The following is a 22,639-nucleotide window of genomic DNA, read 5'->3' on the forward strand; positions in this document are numbered from 1 at the left end:
ATGATCACTGACTCAAAGTTTCCTCCCAGTACTGTCTGACTGGGAGCACTGGTTTAGTTCCAGTCTCCCAGCAGAGGATGAAACAGCTGACCCTCTACAACAGACTGTCAAAGGTCAGAGCTTGGCATGAGGGTGAGAGAGGAGCGGGAGGGCAGAGGGGAGGCAGTGGGGGGGGGGTTGGGGGGGAGGGTGAGGACACAGGAGGCACACGGGCCGCCAACCAGGAAGAACCCAGGAGGCTGGATTAGCATCGCTGTCACTTCCTGTCTGCTCAGGCCTGCTAACACGCGGCGGGCTGCTGGTGACGACGCTCCACTCGACACGTAATTAAAACAATGAAGAAGAAGAACCAGCGACGGAGGCTCCGCGATGGGCAGCCGGCCCAAACTTAGCAGCCCCTTCAGCGTTGGCATCAGCTGGGGCGCCGACACCGACTAGCTCGCCAGCCGAGGTGATGACGGCCGACCGCAGGCAGCCAGAGGTTAATGGGAACGTTTAGAGGACGGGCTGAGTCTTTTTGTGGTTTTGCACCAGAGACAGAAAATACTTGTTAGCGGCTCCCTGCGGCGCTGCAGAGCCGGCACTGTTGGTGTTCATCGGTCCCCCGCTTCGCTGTCCCCCGCTAACCGCAGCACTGCGAGGGACGCGTGTCAACAAGTATCTCTCCTCACGATGAAGCATTGTGCTGCTGAGCGGGCGTGGCACGGCGCTCCGAAAACACGAGCGCTCACACAATCTGAGAGGATGTGATGTTAATGAGACCTGGACCGGCCGTCGCTGAGGGCAGACGGAGAGGAGCGGGAGGAGCGGGAGGAACGGGGGGGAGCGGGAGGAACGGGGGGAGGAAAAGAGGAGGAAGATAAAGAGATGATGACAACAGTTGGAGATGGCGGCTCGGCCCTGTCACATATCTCATTGGACGGGGGCGTCGCCACGGAGACGAGGTGCGATCTCTCCCAACATAATTCCTCCCTCCGGTCCCAGCGGGAAGTCATCGGGGGAGGGGAGGAGAGGGAGGAGGAGGGGAGGAGGAATGGAGGTGTTTAATACTGACAGCCATACTAATGCACCTCCCTCCTTCCATCCATCCATCCTTCTCTCCTTCTCTCCTTCCTTTCTTCTCCTCTCATCTAAACTCCTTTCTCTGTTGCTTTTCTTTACAAACTTCCTCTCCTGTTTTCCTTCCCTCCAAACAGCCAACTCCTCTTTTCTCTTTTTCTCCTGCCAGTTCTCTCTCTCTCTCCTTCTCTCTCTCCTTCTCCCTCTCTCTCTCTCTCTCTCTCTTTCTCTCTCTCCAACCTCCAAACAGGACCTAATTGGGAGGCGAGAGTGGGGGGCCAGACCTTGACAGACAGGAGGTCAGTGTAATTGCTGCTGGCCATATTTAACATTAAGATAATCAGGCCATTAATTACCCTTTGGATCATTAAATCAGCCACTTGCAAAATGAAATTTCGGCCTCTATTACTCACTTGAGAGACCACGAGGGGAGGGCATTTTTACATCCATCAGCCTCCCTCCCTCCACCTCCCTCCACCTCCCTCCACCTCCCTCCACCTCTCTCTCTGCCTCCCCCTCCCATTCCTCCTGCTGCCTGGACAAAGCCTCAGCCGGCCTTTTCCCACTCCTCCACCTCTACCCCCACCTACACCTCTACCTCTACCTCTCTACCTCTAACTCCACCTCCACCACTCTACCTTTACCTCTACCTCCACCTCTACCTCCACCTCTACCTCCACTTCTACCTCCACCTCTACCTCCACTTCTACCTCCACCTCTACCTACAGCTACACCTCCACCTCTACCTCCAGCTACACCTCCACCTACCTCTACCTCCACCTCTCTCTACCTTTACCTTTACCTCTACCTCTACCTCCACCTCTACCTCTCTACCTCTAACTCCACCTCCACCACTCTACCTTTACCTCTACCTCCACCTCTACCTCCACTTCTACCTCCACCTCTACCTCCACCTTTACCTCCACTTCTACCTCCACCTCTACCTACAGCTACACCTCCACCTCTACCTCCAGCTACACCTCCACCTACCTCTACCTCCACCTCCACCACCTCTACCTCCACCTCTACTTCCACCTCTCTACCCCCAGCTCTACCTCTACCTCCACCACCTCTACCTTTACCTCTACCTCCACCACCTCTACCTCTACCTCCACCTCCACCACCTCTACCTCCACCTCTACTTCCACCTCTCAACTCTCTCTACCCCCAGCTCTACCTCTACCTCCACCTCCACCTCCACCTCTACTTCCACCTCTCAACTCTCTCTCTACCCCCAGCTCTACCTCTACCTCCACCACCTCTACCTTTACCTCTACCTCTACCACTACCTCCACCACCTCTACCTCTACCTTTACCTCTACCTCCACCTCCACCACCTCTACCTCCACCTCTACTTCCACCTCTCAACTCTCTCTCTACCCCCAGCTCTACCTCTACCTCCACCACCTCTACCTTTACCTCTACCTCTACCACTACCTCCACCACCTCTACCTCTACCTTTACCTCTACCTCTACCACTACCTCCACCACCTCTACCTCTACACCTGTACCCCTACCCCCACCCCCACCCCCACCTCTACCTCCACCTCTCTACCTCTACCTCCACACCTCTACCCCTACCTCTCTATTTTTAGGCAGTTTAACAAACAATGACATGATATATTTAGAGTCTGAATTTGGTTTTTGGGGACAGAATCAGAGAACACGTTCTTCCATTTCTCATCAGTCTCAGTTACTGGTGATGATTTTTGTTTATCGTGTATGTTAAAGCATTTCCTGTAGTTTCTGAGGTTGATATTTTATTTTATTAGTGAGCGTTGGGAGTGAATGTAACCTCGGTGACACAGCTTCTTCTTCTTCTACATCTCATTTCATCATTTCATCATTTCATAGAGCGAGTCTGCCTCTCCATAAAGCTGTCATCAAAGCTCCACGCCTTCCTCTGCTGAGCGGGAGAGAGGAGGAGAGACGGACGGATGGATAGATGGACGGATAGATAGATGGATGGACGGATGGATGGACACCTTCGTGTCGTCCTCCAGACCCCGTCTGTTTTGACTGTTCCTTCCTTCCTTCCTTCCCTCCCTTCCTACTGTCCTTCTTTCTTTCCCTCCTTCCTTCCTTCCTTCTGTCCTTTTTTCCTTCCCTCCCTCCTTCCTTCCTTTTGTCCTTTTTTCCTCCCTCCCTCTTTCCTCCTGCTTACCTTCCTCCCTTCCTTTCCTCCCTCCCTCCTTCTCTTTTTCTTTCCTTCCCCCTACCTTCCTCCTTCCCTTCCCTCCTTTCTTCCTTCCTTACATCCTTCCTCCCTCCCTCCCTTCCTTCCTTGACTCGAGGACAACAGGAGGGTTAAATGAACAACGAGCTGAATAAAAGGTGGAGAAGAAGAAGAGGAGGAGGAGGAGGAGAGAGAAATGATGGAGGAAGCAGACACACACAGAGAGAAAGAAAGAAAGAAAGAAAGAAAAGAAAGGAGGGATTTATGGCGGTGAAAACGACAAACAGCGAGTCACTTAAGGAATGGTCTGATAAACACTATCGACAGCAGGAAGAGGAGGAAGAGGAGGAGGAGGAGGAGGAAGAAGAGGAGGAGGAGGAGGGAGGGATGGAGGGATGGATGGAGGGATGGAGCTGCAGCCGAGCGTCGCAGGTTAATTGAGATAATATTGACCTGCTCCTTTAATCTGCTCGGGAGGGAAACAGGCTTCACATTCACAAATAAATAAGAACATGAGCAACAATGAAAGCATTAGAGCTCTGACGGAGGACGGCTAATGGCACGTCGATGCTGAGTGTGTGTGTGTGTGTGTGTGTGTGTGTGTGTGTATGTGTGTGTGTGTATGTGTATGTGTGTGTGTGTGTGTGTGTGTGTGAGAGAGATGATTCCAGGTTCTTAACCCTTTATTGGGCAAATAATTATATTTGGTAACTTTTGTAAATATCCCAAAATATCCTTCCTTCCTTCTTTCTTCCCTTCCTCTTTTCCTTTCTCCCTCCCTCGTTCCTTATTTCCTCCGTCCTTCCTTCCTTCCATCTGTCCTTCCTCCCTCCCTCCCTCCTTCTCTCCTCCCTCCCTCCTCCTCTCCTCCCTTCCTTCTTTCCTTCCTCCGTCCTTCCTTCCTTCCATCTGTTCTTCCTCCCTCCCTCCTTCTTTCCTTCCTCCATCCCCCTTTCGTCTTCTTTCCTTCCTTCTTTCTTCCCTTCCTCCCTCCCTCCTTCTCTCTTTCTTTCCTTCCCCCACCTTCCTTCCTTCCTTCCTTCCTTCCTTCCTTCCTTTCATCCTTCCTTTCATCCTTCCTTCCTCCCTTCCTTCCAATGAGTGTCCTATAAAGGGTTAAATATGAGACTTTGCTGCTTATATAAATGAGAGTTAATTTAATATTTGAAGACGTCTCGCTGCTCTCTACAAGACGTGATTGACATTTTTTTTATTGTTTAACGATTAATTAATTAATTTATTGATGAATTGATGAATTGATAGTTGCAGCTCTGGTGTGTGATCTATCATCATCTGTCTATCACTTAAAACATGAATTAATGGAGTACTTTAACCCTCCTGTTGTCCTCAGGTCAAGGAAGGAAGGAAGGAAGGAAAGGAGTAAGGAGGGAGCGAGGGAGGAAAAGAGGAAGGAAGGAAGGAAGTGAGGAAGTATGGAAGTAAGGAAGTAAGGAGTAAGAAGGGAGGGAGGAAAGAAAAGAGGACGGAAAGGAAGGAAGGAAGGATGCAAGGAAGGATGGATGGAAGGAAGGAAAGGAGTAAGGAGGGAGGGAGGGAGGAAAAGAGGAAGGAAGTAAGTAGAGAAGGAAGCAAGGAAGGAAGAAAGGAAGGAAGGAAGGGAAGGAGTAAAAAGGGAGGGAGGAAGGAAAAGAGGAGGGAAAGGAAGGATGGATTGAAGGAAGTGAGGAAAGAAGTATGGAAGAAGGAGGGAGCAAAGAAACAGGGAAGGAGGGGAAGAAGGAAGGAAAAATTAAAAGAAAGAGGGAGGAAGGAAGGAAGGAAGGAAGGAAGGAAGGAAGGGAGGGAGGGAGGGAGGAAGGAAGGAAGGAAGGATGGAAGGAAGGAAGGAAGGAAGGAAGGGAGGAAGGAAGGAATGAAGGAAGGAAGGAAAGAAGGAAGAAGAGACGAGGTCTGATATTTGAACCTTGTTTGTTTGGATTCAAATGTTTGTGTGTGTTCATGTATTAGAGACTGTGTGTGTGTGTGTGTGTGTGTGTGTGATAGGGGGGTCATGTGGGGAGTAATTATAAGGTGCTTCTGTTGACTAATGAGCGTTGGGGGAGGAGGGGGGTTGAGGGGGGGGCAGAGTGGGAGGACGGGGAAGTCGATCTCTATGCGGATGGCAGTCAGCTCTAATTTGTTATGATGGCTGCTGGCTTTCTAAGAGCTGCAGCGGCCGATAATTACACACACACACACACACACACACACACACACACACACACACACACACACACACACACACACATAGAAACAGACACACACACACAGACAGATCAACACCGACGTCACGCTAAAGTTCAACGATTTGTTACTATCCCCTGTAGAGTACAAGGCAACACACACACACACACACACACACACACACACACACATAGAAAAAAACACACACACACACACACACACACACACACACAGAAACACACACACTAACCCAGCTGTGTGTCACACTGCCCCCTATCTGCTCCAACAGGAAGTGCATCATATATATATATTTCGCCTTTCATGATTGATCGATTCATCATTCGGTCGATAAAACATCAGAATAAAGAGACAGAAAACATCTTTAAGTATCTCATTTTGTCCAACCAAGCGTCCCAAACCCTAAAATATTCAATTCATACTAAAGCAAGACAAAGAAAAACCACAAATCGTCACATTTTAGAGTTTTAACACGCAAATATTTGTCCATGGGCGGAGCGGGGAGGACATTGGTCAATCAACCTGTCAATCAGGACGTAGCCACGCCCTAATGCATACCCTGCTTTATCGTCACATATAAAATCAGGGAGGCCAAAATGTCCCAAATGAACATCATACTGCATTGAAGAAGGCTTTAAACTAGCGATTGAGACCATAAACACATTTTGAAAACGTTTACTGAGGTTAGAAATCAAGTGAGAAGTTGGTGAATTCTCCATTGACTTGTATAGAGACGGTCGCCCCCTGGTGGCCTTTTGATAGAATGCAGCTCTAAGTTACTTCCTGGTTGGCTTCATTTCAGAGGACCAGAACTCTCCGCCTGTTTAAGACCAACATTGACTCTCTTTTAGCTGTCTAGCAGCTCCTGAGGTAAATATCTGGTTCTATAAGAAGCTAAATCCTCCTCTCAGTTCCTCAGCTAGTCTAGATCTGGTTCCTACCTGCTGGCGTCGGGTCCAGGCTTCATGTGTCCCTGAGCGTTGGCCTCCCACACGCTGTTGGCCAGCTCGTTGCCGATGGCCGACATCACCTTGATGAGCTCCAGAGGCCATTCGTCCAGGTCCAGGGAGCGGACTCTGGACAGGTGGGTTCCCAGGTTCCTGTGGATGCCCGAACACTCGATGCAGATCAGAGCGCCCAGGTTCAGACTCGCCCAGTCCGGATCTGAGGAGGACAGACAGGCAGGCGGTCACGTTAAAGGACAAATCTGATTTTATATGTGAAGTCTGAGCTATAGAAGATGATTTGATGCCAGGTATTCTTTATTATAAGCAAGATTTCAGCTTCATTTCTCTTCTACAGCAGGGATGTCAAACATGCGGCCCGTGGGCCAGAACCGGCCCGCCAAGAGGTCCATTCCGGGCCACCTTCCTTCCTTCCCTCTTTTCATCCCGCCTTCCTTCCTTCCTTCATTCCTTCCTTCCTTATTTCCTTCCTCCCTCTCTTTCCTTCCTGTCTTCCTTTCGTTGCTTTTATCCTTCCTTCAATCTTTCCTTACTTCCTTTCTTCTGTCCATCATTCTGTCCGCCCATCATATCTTTCTTCCCTCCCTCCTTCCTTCCATCTTTCTTTCCTGTCTCCTTTTCATTTGTTCGTTCCTTTTTTTTTCTTCCATCCTTCCTTCCTTCTTTTTAATGGTCCGGCCCACATGAGATAAGACTGGTCTGTATGTGGCCCTTGAATGAAGATGAGTTTGACACCTCTGGTCTAAAGGATAAAATAAGTCAGAAATTCTGTTTAAATGTTGATTTTTTGTGAAGCTGACTCGTCTAATAGAACGTTTTAACTCCATTTAATCATGTTTTTAAGTTATGTAACAGGACGTTTTCTGCTTATAAAGAAATAAATCATCAGTGTCAGTGAATATAATGAATCCTTCAGTTAATATAATAATTAATAAAGGCTCAAAAAGGCAGAAAATATAAGTGTGGATCAAAACTAAAATGACCAATAAGCAGAAATGCATCCTCTCAGGAAGACCACCAGACGTGGTTAAAAGCTCCGGTAACAGCTGATCAGCCCACCTTAAAAAAAAAAAAAGCTCATAGCTCAAAGGACACTTCCTGACTTTTACTTTCAGTTTGACTTTAAAGAAAACACAGAGCTGAACCTCCTCATCCTCCTGCTTTTAATCTTCATCACATTAAAAAAGGTCAAAGGTCGTGTTAAACACTCACTCTGCGTCTCACAGTCGGCACAGCGACCGTTGCCGCGGATACTTCTGATGGACTGCAGAGCCATCGCCTCCGTCTGGCTCGGCAGGCGAGACTGGAAGAAAAAAAAGAAAAAAAACATTTAACCCTTTATTGGGCAAATAATTATATTTGGTAACTTCTGTAAATATCCCAAAATATCCTTCCTTCCTTCCTTTCCTTCTTCCCTGCCTTCTTTCTTCCCTTCCTCTTTTCCTTTCTCCCTCCCTCGTTCCTTTTTTCCATCTGTCCTCCTTCCTTCCCTTCTTCCTTCTGTCCTTCCTTCCTTTCCCTCCTTCCTTCTCTCTTTCTTTCCCCCCTCATCCCTCCTCCATTCCTTCTTTCCTCTGTCCTTCTTTCCTTCCTTCCTTTCTCCCTTCTCCCTTCTTTCCTTCTTTCCTTCCTCCATCCCCCTTTCTTCTTTCCTTCCCTCCTTCCTTCCTTTTCTCCTTTCCTTCCTCTTTCCTTTCTCCCTTTTACCTTCCTTCCTTCTTTCCTTCCTTCCTTCATTCCCTCCTTCCTTCCTCCTTACTCCTTTCTTTCCTTCTTCCTCCCTCCCTTCCTTTCTTCCCTCCCTTCCTTCCTTGACTCGAGCACATTTTATAGATATAAATGATGAATAGATCAGAAGCGGATAAATTACCCAAAAAACCCCAAAATTCAGTTTAAAATGATTTTACACAGACAGATATTCAGTATATAATAAGAGATAAATGACCAGATGTTGATTTAATTATGTTATATTAAGTAAAACAAACATTTACACTCATAATCTTTCTCTAATCTGGACTTCCTGTTTGTTAAAACTCTGATTTTATTTTGAAATCCTTGAATCATTTCCTCCCAAACACAAACACAAACAGAAACAGTCACATCACTCAGGTGAGGTCAGACTGAGTGAAAGAATAACAGCAAATAAATGGAGGGGGGGGGGGGTGGTTGGGTGATATATATGGAAGCGGGGGTGATGGGGAAGGGGGGGGGGGGCAGTAAGAGTGTGAAGCCTGAGGCGTAAACACAGCAGGTCTGGACTGAGAGCCGCCCGCTGCATGAAGAGAAAATGAAAATGGCAGCGAAGACATTCAGTAATTACTATTCTGTAATTATGTTACTGTGAGAGTGTGTGTGTGTGTGTGTGTGTGTGTGTGTGTAGGTAAGAGTGTGTGTGTGTGTGTGTGTGTGTGTGTGAGAGTATGTGTGTGTGTGTGTAGGTAAGAGTGTGTGTGTGTGTGTGTGTGTGTGTGTAGGTAACTGCGTGTGTGTGTGTGTGTGTAGGTAAGAGTGTGTGTGTGTAGGTAACAATGTGTGTGTGTGTGTGTGTGTAGGTAACAGTGTGTGTGTGTGTAGGTAACAATGTGTGTGTGTGTGTGTGTAGGTAACAATGTGTGTGTGTGTAGGTAAGAGTGTGTGTGTGTGTGTGTAGGTAACTGTGTGTGTGTGTGTGTGTGTGTGTGTGTGTGTGTGTGTGTGTGTGTGTGTAGGTAACAGTGTGTGTGTGTGTGTGTGTGTGTAGGTAACTGTGTGTGCAGGTAAGAGTGTGTGTGTGTGTGTGTGTGTAGGTAACAGTGTGTGTGTGTGTGTGTAGGTAAGAGTGTGCGTGTGTGTAGGTAACAGTGTGTGTGTAGGTAACAGTGTGTGTGTGTGTGTGTGTGTGTGTGTAGGTAACAGTGTGTGTGTGTGTGTAGGTAACAGTGTGTGTGTGTGTGTGTGTGCAGGTAACAGTGTGTGTGTGCAGGTAACAGTGTGTGTGTGTGTGTGTGTAGGTAACAGTGTGTGTGTGTGTGTAGGTAAGAGTGTGCGTGTGTGTAGGTAACAGTGTGTGTGTAGGTAACAGTGTGTGTGTGTGTGTGTGTGTGTAGGTAACAGTGTGTGTGTGTGTAGGTAACAGTGTGTGTGTGTGTGTGCAGGTAACAGTGTGTGTGTGCAGGTAACAGTATGTGTGTGTGTGTGTGTAGGTAACAGTGTGTGTGTGTGTGTGTGTGTGTGTGTGTGTGTGTGTGTGTGTGTGTGTGTGTGTGTGTGTGTGTGTGTGTGTGTGTGTGTGTGATGTAAACCCAGTAGTCTGACCTTGTTCTTGCTGCTCTCACAGGACTGCAGACTGGCCAGGATCTGACTCTCGATGACTTGAACCCAGGCGTCTCTCTCCTCGTACGACGTTGCCTCGAAGTGCCACGTCTGACCCGTCAGAGACACGATGGTGAACTCAAAGTTCTCCTCTTGTTCTGTCAGAGGAACAAACGCAGAACACAGAGAACAGAGTCAGAACACAGAGAACAGAGTCAGAACACAGAGAACACAGAGAACACAGAGAACAGAGTCAGAACACAGAACACAGAGAACAGAGTCAGAACACAGAGAACAGAGTCAGAACACAGAGAACAGAGTCAGAACACAGAGAACACAGAGAACAGAGTCAGAACACAGAACACAGAGAACAGAGTCAGAACACAGAGAACAGAGTCAGAACACAGAGAACACAGAGAACAGAGTCAGAACACAGAACACAGAGAACAGAGTCAGAACACAGAGAACAGAGTCAGAACACAGAGAACACAGAGAACAGAGTCAGAACACAGAGAACAGAGTCAGAACACAGAGAACACAGAGAACAGAGTCAGAACACAGAGAACAGAGTCAGAACACAGAACACAGAGAACAGAGTCAGAACACAGAGAACACAGAGAACAGAGTCAGAACACAGAGAACAGAGTCAGAACACAGAACAGAGAGAACAGAGAACAGAGTCAGAACACAGAGAACAGAGTCAGAACACAGAACAGAGAGAACAGAGAACAGAGTCAGAACACAGAGAACAGAGAACAGAGTCAGAACACAGAACACAGAGAACAGAGAGAACAGAGAACACAGAGAACAGAGAACACAGAGAACAGACGCAGAACAGAGTCAGAACAGAGAATTAAACTTTAACCTCCAACCGTTTGGCTCACGCTCTGATCAGAAACCTTACTTCCTGTTTCTCAGTGTGGAGAAATAGTTTGTTTACGGGAACATTGACAATATTTAATAATAATGATAATCAGGAGATGAAGTTTGGATTTATAAATTAGGTTAAATGAGAAAGTAGACTCACAGAACTATTATATGACTTTAAAAGTAGTAAAATATCAAAGTTTACTGATGTTTTCAAAATAAGAGCAGATTTTGCTGCTTTTATTCTGACACATTTTGCATTGAAGATGAAAAAAAGTTGTTATATTGCACTGTAAAAAGTTGGCAGTAAAGTTTAGTATTTACTTTCCTATTTTACATTTTGGTATCAAACTTTTTTAATGGTGAAAAAAAAGATGAATTTTATTATGAAATTTTTTTGACGGACGAACAATGAGATAAAATATAAAAAATAAAAGTATACTGAGGAAGAGTATTGTTAAGTCTTCCTCTCTGATCGGAGGACACCTGCTCGTCTCTCCAGGTGACCCTTAGTGACCCCGTCCCCCCTGAAGCCAGGATGTCACCCAAATTACGAGGCCCTGTGCCCCCCCCCCCTGCAGGCCTGGAGGCCCCGGACCGTTCTACACCCCCCCAGTCAGTGAAGAGGTCAGTCATTACAATCAGGGGCTGCTGCAGGGGGACACATGTGGATCTGTTCCCCCTCAGAGGTTAAACGGGACAATCAGGACTCAATTAGGAAGCGTGTTTGTCTGAGGAGCAGATTCAAGGTCCTGAACTGAGCTACGGAAGTTAAAGAAGGTCTGAAGATGTCAGTTTCTGCTTGTTGAGACTTTTAGTTGTTGAACTGGAGCAAAGAAATCTGATCTTTTGGTCCTGAGCTTCAGCTGATGTGTCATTATTGGACTTATGAGACTGTGAACTTATAATTAATGGATCTAAACTTCTTTCTATCCAAATATAACAACCTCCTTTTTAACAGTTTCACAGTATTTGGGTCAATGATGTGATGCAACCCAGTGTCTAATTGGTGTAACTGCTATTTTATTATCATTATATATACATACAGGAAAATAAATGTGAACTATAATGTAGAATAAATATAATCCACTTTTAACAATGCAACACTATTATTAGTATAAGTCCACTTAAATACACTGTAGGGGATAAAATGTTAATATTTAATATTTATCATTCTTTTGTGGTTACACCATTTGACATTTTCAGCAGCATTCAGTCAAACTTCAACAACAGTTTTGAGTGTAATATTAAAGGGAATTATGCAATATTGATGGCAGTGAGTGTATTATGAGTCTTCGTTAATTTAATACTTTAGTTTTGTATTAATTACTCATTTATTTTATTCTTTTATAAACATCTTCTTTCTTCATTTTATTCTAAATGACAAAAAACTAACCTAAAACCTGATGCTGCTTTTAAAACTATTTTCTAACATGTTGAATTGCTCATCTTGCCAGCCCTTATTTGTTACTGTATTTAATTATTAGTGTATTATATTATTATTACATCATATAATATTATCAGTTAATATAGCGATATCAGAACATTTCATGCTGTTAAATCCAGTCGTAGCCTTCATAAGAGAACTTCTACAGGTGATAAAACCCTTGAATTTGAGTGAACTGTCCCTTTAAAAGACCTTTAAAGCAGTGTGAGGGAGTTCTGGGACACATTTGGAAACCGTTACAGACCACAGAAGAGGAGGATGGGAGGTGGAGGTGGAGGTGAAGCGGGGGGCACGGCTGGGAGTCGCTATCATCACCACCAACCAACAACCAACCAACCAACTACCAGCTCCTGTTTACAATTAGGAGGAGGAAGAGGAGGAGGAGGAGGAAGAGGAAGAGGAGGAGGAGGAGGAAGAGGAGGTAATCACTTAATTAAAGATCGGCCTCCAGCACGACAGATTCCTCACATTCTGCTGGTGACCCTTCAAAATAAGAGGCTGGTAAATGTAAATAAAACTCGATAATCATTCATAACACTCTTCCTCTTCCTCTTCCTCTTCTTCGTGGGTTTGGGGAAGCAGCCGTTTCCATGACGTCTGGCGGCAGTGAAGCCAGCGAGCAGACGATGAGAGGTTTAATCACGGCCGGCCCGCCAGGAGAACGACCATTTGCTCTTCCTCAACTCCAGTCATTTGGGCTAATTGGGAGCGTGTCAGAGCACCGGAGCTGAAGTTCCCCTCCGGCTCGGATCGGGATAATCAATGAGCTCGTCCGAGGAGAGGAGGGAGAGGAGGGGAGGAGGGGAGGGAGGGAGGGAGGGAGGGAGGGAAGGTGAGGATGGGAGGAAGAGAAGAAGAAGAGAAGAGAGAGAAGAGAGCCTGAGGCCAGAGCTCTGTGAGAAACTCCACTTCCAAAACTCCTCAGCTCAGCCAAACTTTCCTTTTGGGAGGATGATTCCGGTTTCCGCGGTAACCACGGTAACCTCGGAGCTTCGGGCAGATGATGAGTTTGATGAGTTGATGTTCATTAAAACGATGTTTACGGCTCGAGGTTAAAGAAGAGTTTGGGTTTAAATTGGAGGATGGACGCAGACTTTATATCGTCCTCGACAACTGTGAGAAATATTTACTGATGAGACTGGAGATGACTTTCCTCCCTCCTTTCCTTCCTTCCTTCCTCCCTCCTTTCCTTCATTCCTTCCTTCCTTCTTTCCTCCCTCCCTTCCTTCTTACATCCCTTACCTCTTCCTCCCTTCCATCCTTCCTCCCTCCCTTCCATCCTTCTTCCCTCCCTCCCTTCCATCCTTCTTCCCTCCCTCCCTTCCATCCTTCTTCCCTCCCTCCCTCCCTTCCTTCTTCCCTCCTTTCCTTCCATCCTTCCCTTCCGTCCTTCCTTCTTCCTCCCTCTTCCCTTCCATTCTTTCTTCTTCCCTCCTTTCCTTCCATCCTTCCTTCTTACCTCCCTTCCATCCTTCCTTCTTCCCTCCCTTCTTCCCTCCCTTCCTTCCCTCCTTTCCTTCCATCCTTCCTTCCTCCCTTCCATCCTTCCTTCTTCCCTCCCTCCCTTCCTTCCTTCTTCCTCCCTCCCTTCCATCCTTCTTCCCTCCCTCCCTTCCATCCTTCTTCCCTCCCTCCCTTCCTTCTTCCCTCCTTTCCTTCCATCCTTCCCTCCGTCCTTCCTTCTTCGACCCTCTTCCCTTCCATTCTTTCTTCTTCCCTCCCTTCCTTCCTCCTCCCTTCTTCCCTCCTTTCCTTCCATCGTTCTTCCTCCCTTCCTTTCTTCTTCTTCCCTCCCTTCCTTCCTTCTTACCTCCCTCCCTTCCTTTCTTCTTACCTCCCTTCCTTTCTTCTTCTTCTTCCCTCCCTTCCTTCCTTCTTACCTCCCTCCCTTTCTTCTTCCCTCCTTTCCTTCTTCCTTCCTTCTTCCCTCCCTCCCTCCTCCCTCCCTCCTTTCTTCCTCCCTTCTTCCCTCCTTTCCTCCCTTCATTCTTCTCTCCCTTCCTTCTTCCTTCCCATCCTTCCTTCTTCCCTCCCTTCCTTCTTCCTCCCTTCCATCCTTCCTTCTTCCTCCCTTCCATCATTCCTTCTTCCTCTCTCTCTCCCTTACTTGTTCCTTCCTCCCTCCCTCCCTTCCATCCTTCCCTCCTCCCTCCCTCCCTGCTTTCCTTCCTTCTTCTTCCTCTCTTCCTTCCTTTCCTTCCATCCAACAGGAGGGTTAAACATCGTATCACTGATGGTCAGAGACTCATCCATCATCATCTCAGATCTCCCTCCCTTCCATCCTTCCTCCCTCCCTTCCATCCTTCCTTCTTCCCCCCATTCCTTCCTCCCTTCTCCCTCCCTCCCTCCCTTCATTCCTTCCTTCTCTCTCCCTCCCTCCCTCCCTTCATTCCTTCCTTCTCTCTCCCTCTCTTCCATCCTTCCTTTTTCCCTTCCTTCATTCTTCCCTCCCTCCCTTTCTTCCATCCTTCCTTCTACCCTTCCTTCCTTCTTCCCTCCCTTCCTTCCTCCTCCCTTCTTCCCTCCTTTCCTTCCATCCTTCTTCCTCCCTTCCTTTCTTCTTACCTCCCTTCCTTTCTTCTTCTTCCCTCCCTTCCTTCCTTCTTACCTCCCTCCCTTTCTTCTTCCCTCCTTTCCTTCTTCCCTCCCATCCTTCCTTCCTTCTTCCTTCCCTTCCATCCTTCCTTCTTCCTCCCTCCCTTCCTTTCCTCCCTTCATTCTTCTCTCCCTTCCTTCTTCCTTCCCATCCTTCCTTCTTCCCTCCCTTCCTTCTTCCTCCCTTCCATCCTTCCTTCTTCCTCCCTCCCTCCCTTCCATCATTCCTTCTTCCTCTCTCTCTCCCTTACTTGTTCCTTCCTCCCTCCCTCCCTTCCATCCTTCCTTCCTTCCTTCCCTCCTCCCTCCCTCCCTCCCTCCTTTCCGTCCTTCTTCTTCCTCTCTTCCTTCCTTTCCTTCCATCCAACAGGAGGGTTAAACATCGTATCACTGATGGTCAGAGACTCATCCATCATCGCCTCAGAGTCGTTTCTAATTGATTATTTGGTTTCGGTTTTAACCAACAAATGAATTCTGATGTAACTGTGAATCCTACCGACGCATTTCTCCCAAAAACACAAAGGTGACGGAGGAAGCGGTGAATGAACGTACATATTTAAGACTCTTTAAGACTATTTAAGACCTAGTTTAAGACTCTTTAATGTCTATAATTGAGCAGAAACCCAGTCAGAGTGGAACCAGGTGCGTCTCCCATCAAATGCCAGTGGAGCCCTCGCAGGGTCACGAGCCAGAGTACCATCGTAATTAAATTCCCATGATTCTCTGTTTTCAGGAGGAGGAGGAGGAGGAGGAGGAGGAGGAGGAGGAGGAGTAAGGTGGAGGTGAGGAGGAGGAGGGGGAGGGGGCTGCTTGACAATTACAGAAACCAACAATCCAGAAAGGTCCTCCCCCCTGTGTGGAGTAAATTAAATGGATTTAAATGCTGCACGTTGACCCGGAGCACAGCGGGGGCTAATGAATAAAACCAGGGAGGGGGGGGGGGGGTTTCATGGTGGAGGTTCCTCTGAGAGATCCCCACCTTTCAGTAGAGAGACCTCCGCCTTTCAGTAGTAAGACCTCCACCTTTCAGTAGAGAGACCCCCACCTTTCAGTAGAGTAAAGGTTCCTCTGAGAGACCCTCACCTTTCAGTAGAGAGACCACCACCTTTCAGTAGAGTGGAGGTTCCTCTGAGAGACCCTCACCTTTCAATAGAGTGGAGGTTCCTCTGAGAGACCCCCACCTTTCAATAGAGTAAAGGTTCCTCTGAGAGACCCCCACCTTTCAGTAGAGCGAAGGTTCCTCTGAGAGACCCCCACCTTTCAGTAGAATGGAGGTTCCTCTGAGAGACCCCCACCTTTCAGTAGAATGGAGGTTCCTCTGAGAGACCCCCACCTTTCAGTAGAGTGAAGGTTCCTCTGAGAGACCCCCACCTTTCAGTAGAATGGAGGTTCCTCTGAGAGACCCCCACCTTTCAGTAGAATGGAGGTTCCTCTGAGAGACCCCCACCTTTCAGTAGAGTGAAGGTTCCTCTGAGAGACCCCCACCTTTCAGTAGAATGGAGGTTCCTCTGAGAGACCCCCACCTTTCAGTAGAGTGGAGGTTCCTCTGAGAGACCCCCACCTTTCAGTAGAGTAAAGGTTACTCTTAGAGACCCCCACCTTTCAGCCTCTTTTAACTCCTAGTTTTTAACTCCTAGTAAAGGTTCCTCTGAGAGACCCCCACCTTTCAGTAGAGACCCCCACCTTTCAGTAGAGAGACCCCCACCTTTCAGTAGAGACCTCCACCTTTCAGTAGAGAGACCCCCACCTTTCAGTAGAGAGACCCCCACCTTTCAGCGCCTTTTGACTCCTAATTTTGGTTTTACAGCATTTTTTTCTGTTTTCTTTCCATCAAACACAAAGTTAGAGATAAAGTGGAACATGGAGATAAAGAACCAAATCTTGTTCTCAGTTGGAGGAGAACAAACCAGAGCTAAAAATAAGTGACTACTGGACGCTACCCTTTAATACCATAATATGTTAAATGTGTGGCCACAGTTTTAAAGCAGTAATTCTGGATGTTGATGAATGTGATTAATATTACACATTATGAGCTGAACTAAAAATTAATCAGAAACTCATTAATTAATCATTTAAGTAATTATTCAAGACAAAAAGTCACATTTGCGGATTTTATAGATTTTTAAATGTGAAGATTTACTGTTTTTATGCGTTGGATAAGACAGTAAAGAGATTTAAAAAAAACTATTTCTGTAAGTTTTATAGCTCAATAGAACAATTAACTGAGAAAATAATCAGCAGCTGTTACTATTTTAGATCACAAGTAAAAATTATTGGACACGGTAGTTATAAAATTAACTATAATATTTCTAGAAAAACACAATTTTAGAGATTTATTTGCGTTGGAAACAAATATTTCTACAGTTCAGGCAGTTTTTATACTCTTTTTAAGAAAATAAGACTTTAAAGACTTAATTTTCGTTTTTCTACAAGCTAAAAAAGTCGTCAGAGTTGTTAAATAAAACGTCAGCTTTGAGTCACGATAGCTAGCTAGCTTTTATTGGACGATATATTGTCTCAGAAATAAATATCGCGATAAACGATATTATTGTCATTTGATAATATAATAGCATAATAATGAAATGTGGGATCGGAGAGTGAACGTTAATAATTACGTTATTGTACGATAAGTCGGTATAAAGACACAATGATAACAATAAATAAGTTATTGTACGATAAGTCGATATATAGACATAATAGTTACGTTACTGTACGATAAGTAGATATACACACATGATGACAATAATTACGCTATTGTACGATAAGTCGATATATAGACATAATAATTACGTTATTGTACGATAAGTCGATATATAGACATAATAATTACGTTATTGTATGGTAAGTCGGTATATAGATATAATAATTACGTTACTGTACGATATATAGACATAATTACGTTATTGTACGATATATAGACATAATTACGTTATTGTACGATAAGTCCGTATATAGATAACAATAATTATAATTACGTTATTCTACGATATATAGACATACTTACGTTATTCTACGATATATAGACATAATTACGTTATTGTACGATAAGTCGGTATAAAGACATGACAACAATAATTACGTTATTGTACGATAAGTCGGTATATAGACATGATGACAATAATTACGTTATTGTACGATAAGTCGGTATAAAGATATAATAATTACGTTATTGTACGATAAGTCGGTATATAGACATAATAATTACGTTATTGTACGATAAGTCGGTATATAGACATAATAATTACGTTATTGTACGATAAGTCGGTATATAGATATAATAATTACGTTATTGTACGATAAGTCGGTATATAGACATAATAATTACGTTATTGATGTAACTTGATAATTATTTGCCTCTGTAAGATATTTTCTCTTCGTCTTTGTGTAAACGATTTAAACGTACACATGAGAGTAAAGCAAACACACTCAGGACGGCGGGTCGCCCACCGCGCCGCTCCACGCTACGCGGTGCTGGTAATTACCGGCGGCGCTCTCGGCTACTGTGGGCGACATTCACACGGAGAGAAGGAGGCGCAGAGGCAATTTGTGAACTCTGACACCGGCAACCTTTAAGCAGCAGGAACAGAACAAACCGAATATACAGCATTTACAAGACGGGAGGGGTTGGAGGTGTGCGGGGGGGGGGGCGGGACATGCATACGGGCCAATCATCTGTGTGTGTCTGTGTGTGTGTGTGTGTGTGTGTGACAGGCAGGACGGTGGTGGTGGGTGCAATGAGAGGGGAGGTGTGAGGGAGACAAAAGGAGGCCTCGGGAAACACAAATTAAAAGCCTTAAATGTCACCGCACACAGTATTGCTTTGCGACACAGGTCATTACTCCTCATATTATTCGCAGCCCTTTTACAACATTAATAACCTGGAAAATGTTGCGGCCGATTGTTCCCGAAGTGAAAAAGAAATATGTCCCGCCGTCTGAGCGAGGATGATGAAGAAGACGACGACGACGAAGAAGAAGAAGAAGAAGGAGAGGAAGGAGAAGTGGAGGAGAGTAGCTTTCAGATTGGAGATGATTGAAGTTAACTGTCTGAGGTTTTTTTGGGGAGGAGGGGAGAGGGGAGCGGGAGGGGTGGCTGAACAACATCAAACACTCACTTTAACATCACTTTGTGCTGCTGTGGAGGAAGGGTGGGGGGGGGGGGGGCGTTTGTTTGGTGCATCCTCACAGGTGAGACGGGGGGGGGGGGGGGGGGGGGCACGAGGATGCAAAGTCAGGTTGTGGGAGGGGTGGAGCTACTTTATTGTCCAAACACAGCGAGAGCATCAGAATAAGCAGTGATTTGGTTGATTTGCAGGTTTAAACTGGGTCACATTGAGTTAGGAAGTGTGTTTAAGTTGTCCAACACTGAAATTAAAGGTGGATTTTTCTTTGTAAAGTTTAAAATCAGTCAATCTCAAACTCTTTTTTGTCTTTTTTACCCATTAAAACAAACTTATATGGATCTAGGCAAGAAATAAATAAGTTAAAACTACTTTTGAAAACTACTTTTGACTATTCCTTCCTTCCTTCCTTCCTTCCTTGCTTCCCTCCTCCTTCTTTCCTTCCTTCCTCCTTCCTTTCTTCCTCCCTTCCTTGCTTCCCTCCTTCCTTCCTTTCTTCCTCCATCCTCCTTTCTTCCTCCCTCCCTCCATCCCCTTTTCTTCCTTCCTTCCCTCCCTCCTTCCTTCCTCCCTTCCTTGCTTCCCTCCTCCTTCTTTCCTTCCTTTCTTCCTCCATCCTCCTTTCTTCCTCCCTCCCTCCATCCCCTTTTCTTCCTTCCTTCCTTCCTTCCTTTCTCCCTCCCTCCCTCCTTCTTTCCTTCCTTTCCTCCCTCCCTCCCTCTCTCCTTCCTCCCTCCTTTCCTTGACTCAACAACAGGAAGGTTAAAAGCAGCATCAGGTTTGTTAAAATGTACATTTAGTATTTTTGTTGGTTTTATATCATTTAAATGACATTTGAACCATTTTTAACCAAAAGTAAGACTGAATGCTCCTGAAAATGTCAAATGGTGTAACCACAAAATACATGATAAATGGTATTTTCACATTTTAACCCCTTTACATTTAAACTAAACCACATGGACCCATATTTACTTTTGATTTCATCCAATAAATACTCAATAAAACAAGCTATAAGTGTCTATATATCTAAAAATAATGTTTCTATTCTGACAGATATGTGGTTTAAATAACTCTTATAAGCAGCTAAGACGTGTTTATATTAAAAGCAGCCCAGTTTGAACCTGAATATTTTGGTTTATTTGAACCCAAATCACCAGATCCCAGCTTATTGGATGTGTATTATTGGTCGTCCTGGCAACAGCAACAGCAGCAGCAGCAACAGTTTACCTTCCCAGTTATCCAGACTGTTGGCGTAAATGCTTCTCAGACTACCAACACGATTAAGTTTCCATGCTTTACGTTTGGGCTGCGTCCAGGAAGAGAGAGGAAGAGGAGGAAGAGGAAGAGGAGGAGAGAGAAGAGAAGGAAGAAGAAGAGGAAGAGGAGGAATAGGAAGAGGAGGAAGAGGAAGAGAGAGGAGGAGGAGTAAGAGGAGGAAGAGGAGGAGGAAGAGAGAGGAAGGGGAGGAGGAGGAGGAAGAGGAAGAGGAAGAGGAGAGAGGAGAGAGGAAGAGGACGAAGAGAAGGCGGAGGAAGAGAGAGGAAGAGGAAGAGGAAGAAGAGGAGGAAGAGGAAGAAGAGGAGGAGGAAGAGAGAGGAAGAGGAAGAGGAGGAAGAGAGAGGAAGAGAGAGGAAGAGGAGGAGGAGGAGAGAGGAAGAGGAGGAAGAGAAGGAGGAGGAAGAGAAGGAGGAGGAAGAGAGAGGAAGAGGAGGAAGGAGAGGAAGAGGAAGAGGAAGAGGAGGAAGAGAGAGGAAGAGGAGTAAGAGGAGGAAGAGGAGGAGGAAGAGAGAGGAAGGGGAGGAGGAGGAGGAAGAGGAGGAGGAAGAGGAAGAGGAGGAAGAGAAGGAGGAGGAAGAGAGAGGAGACACACGAAGGAAAGAAGAGAAAGAGACAGGCGTCAAAATCAGCATCGATGACGAGGAGTCGGAGGAAGGGGGGGGGGGGGGGGGGGGAGGGCGGAGGGGGGGGGCGACGTGCACGATGAGGAAAGGGTTTAAAATATACACCAGAGTTTCAAAACTGATAAAATAAGATGTGTATTAATTAATAATGAATATAATTGTTAGTTTCAGACCTTAGAAAACGTTAGAAAGGGAAATTAAAGGTTTAATTTATGGAAGTTAAATAATCCTAAATGACTTCCTGTTTCATGTTTCTGTATTATTCTAGTTTTAATGTATTTTATATATTATTATATTATAAAGTCTGCCGGGGGTCAAAATGTCCCCAATTAATGAGCATTTATGTCCCTTTAACCCTTTATTGGGCAAATAATTATATTTGGTAACTTCTGTAAATATCCCAAAATATCCTTCCTTCCTTCCTTCCTTCCTTCTTTCTTTCTTTCCTTTCTTCCTTCCTTCTTCCTTTCCTTCCTCCCTGCCTTCTTTCTTCCCTTCCTCTGTTCCTTTCTCCCTCCCTCGTTCCTTATTTCCTCCGTCCTTCCTTCCATCTGTCCTTCCTCCCTCACTCCTTCTTTCCTCCCTTCCTTCTTTCCTTCCTTCCTTCCATCTGTTCTTCCTCCCTCCCTCCTTCTCTCCTCCTTCCTTCTTTCCTTCCTCCGTCCTTCCTTCCTTCCTTCCCTTCCTTCCATCTGTTCTTCCTCCCTCCCTTCTTTCCTTCCTCCATCCTTCCTTCCTTCCTTCCATCTGTTCTTCCTCCCTCCCTCCTTCTCTCCTCCCTTCCTTCTTTCCTTCCTCCATCCCCCTTTCTTCTTCCATCCTTCCTTCTTTCTTCCTTCCTCCCTCCCTCCTTCTCTCTTTCTTTCCTCCCCCTACCTTCCTTCCTTCCTTCTTTCATCCCTCCTTCCTTCCTTTCCTTCCATCCTTCCTATAAAGGGTTAACTTTAAACTGTAGAAATAAATGAATAAATGAGGAGAAGAAGTGAAGCATGGAGGTGTAAAAACGCCACACACACACACACACACACACACACACACACACACACACACACACACACACACACACACACACACACACACACACACACAGAGACTGGATCCCTCATCATTTCTAATGTTTCCTGCAGGTGGTCGAGCCCCGTGTGTGTGACCTTTGACCCTCTGCTCCGTCACATGTTTACTCCCCTCGAGGCTACCGGGAACATTTTCTCCTCAGCAGACCAACGATTGCAGAAGATGAAATACAGTCGTGGGTCTCTGTGTGTGTGTGTGTGTGTGTGTGTGTGTGTGTGTGTGTGTGGTGTGTGTGTGTGTGTGTGTGTGTGTGTGTGTGAGACTTATAAATGTTGCTCTGCTTGTTTCTCGTTCTGCTGCAGACGACGAGGCGATAAGATTTTAAAAACCGAGAGAAATAAAGTGAAGCTGCGTCTAAAATGAGTTTAAAATAAAAGGTCAGAGGTTGAAATGAATGTTTCTTTCTTTTCTTTAAAGCTTTAACCCAAAATTCAAAAAACCCCTGCAGTGAATATGGAAGTCATAAAAGGACACTGAACATTATATCTGTGGAGTTTTAATGTTCCCACTAAGTGTATTTTATTCATTTAACCTTTATTTCTACTTTTATACTGTTTAATTCTGATTAAATGACTTCTATCTAATATTGGCAGCCTTAAGCCTCCATATATGACTTATTTATTCACCAAGAAAACTAAAAAAAGAAAGACACTTTAAACTGTTTCTTTCTTTTCTTTAAGCTTTACTCAAAATTTTAAATACCTGCAGTGAATATGGAAGTTCAAAAAGGTTTTAATATTGGCACTAAGTATATTTTATTATTTGAACCTTTATTTTTTACTTTTATACTATTTAATTCTGATTAAATGACTTCAGTCTAATATTGGCATCTTTAACCCTCCATATGTGAATTATTATTATGATTAAATGTGTTTAAAATTAACCAAGAAAACAAAAACAAAAAAAAAAGAAAGGGCACAGCTGCATTATAAAAAAAAAACA

At 45.3% G+C, this 22,639-nt stretch overlaps 1 protein-coding gene across 1 annotated transcript; it reads right to left on the reverse strand.

Annotated features, from left to right (window-relative positions):
• Positions 1-6,374: 6,374 nt before the first annotated feature.
• On the reverse strand, positions 6,375-18,115 carry LOC128354715 (arf-GAP with GTPase, ANK repeat and PH domain-containing protein 1-like). The gene is made up of 4 exons (XM_053314890.1): positions 18,085-18,115; positions 9,697-9,851; positions 7,615-7,705; positions 6,375-6,601 (listed from the first exon to the last, which is right to left on the reverse strand). Exons 1-4 carry the CDS (start codon positions 18,113-18,115, stop codon positions 6,375-6,377), a joined length of 504 nt encoding a protein of 167 aa, XP_053170865.1.
• Positions 18,116-22,639: the final 4,524 nt, after the last annotated feature.

The sequence above is a fragment of the Scomber japonicus genome, unplaced genomic scaffold, assembly GCF_027409825.1.
Source record: "Scomber japonicus isolate fScoJap1 unplaced genomic scaffold, fScoJap1.pri scaffold_484, whole genome shotgun sequence".
NCBI lineage: Eukaryota > Metazoa > Chordata > Actinopteri > Scombriformes > Scombridae > Scomber > Scomber japonicus.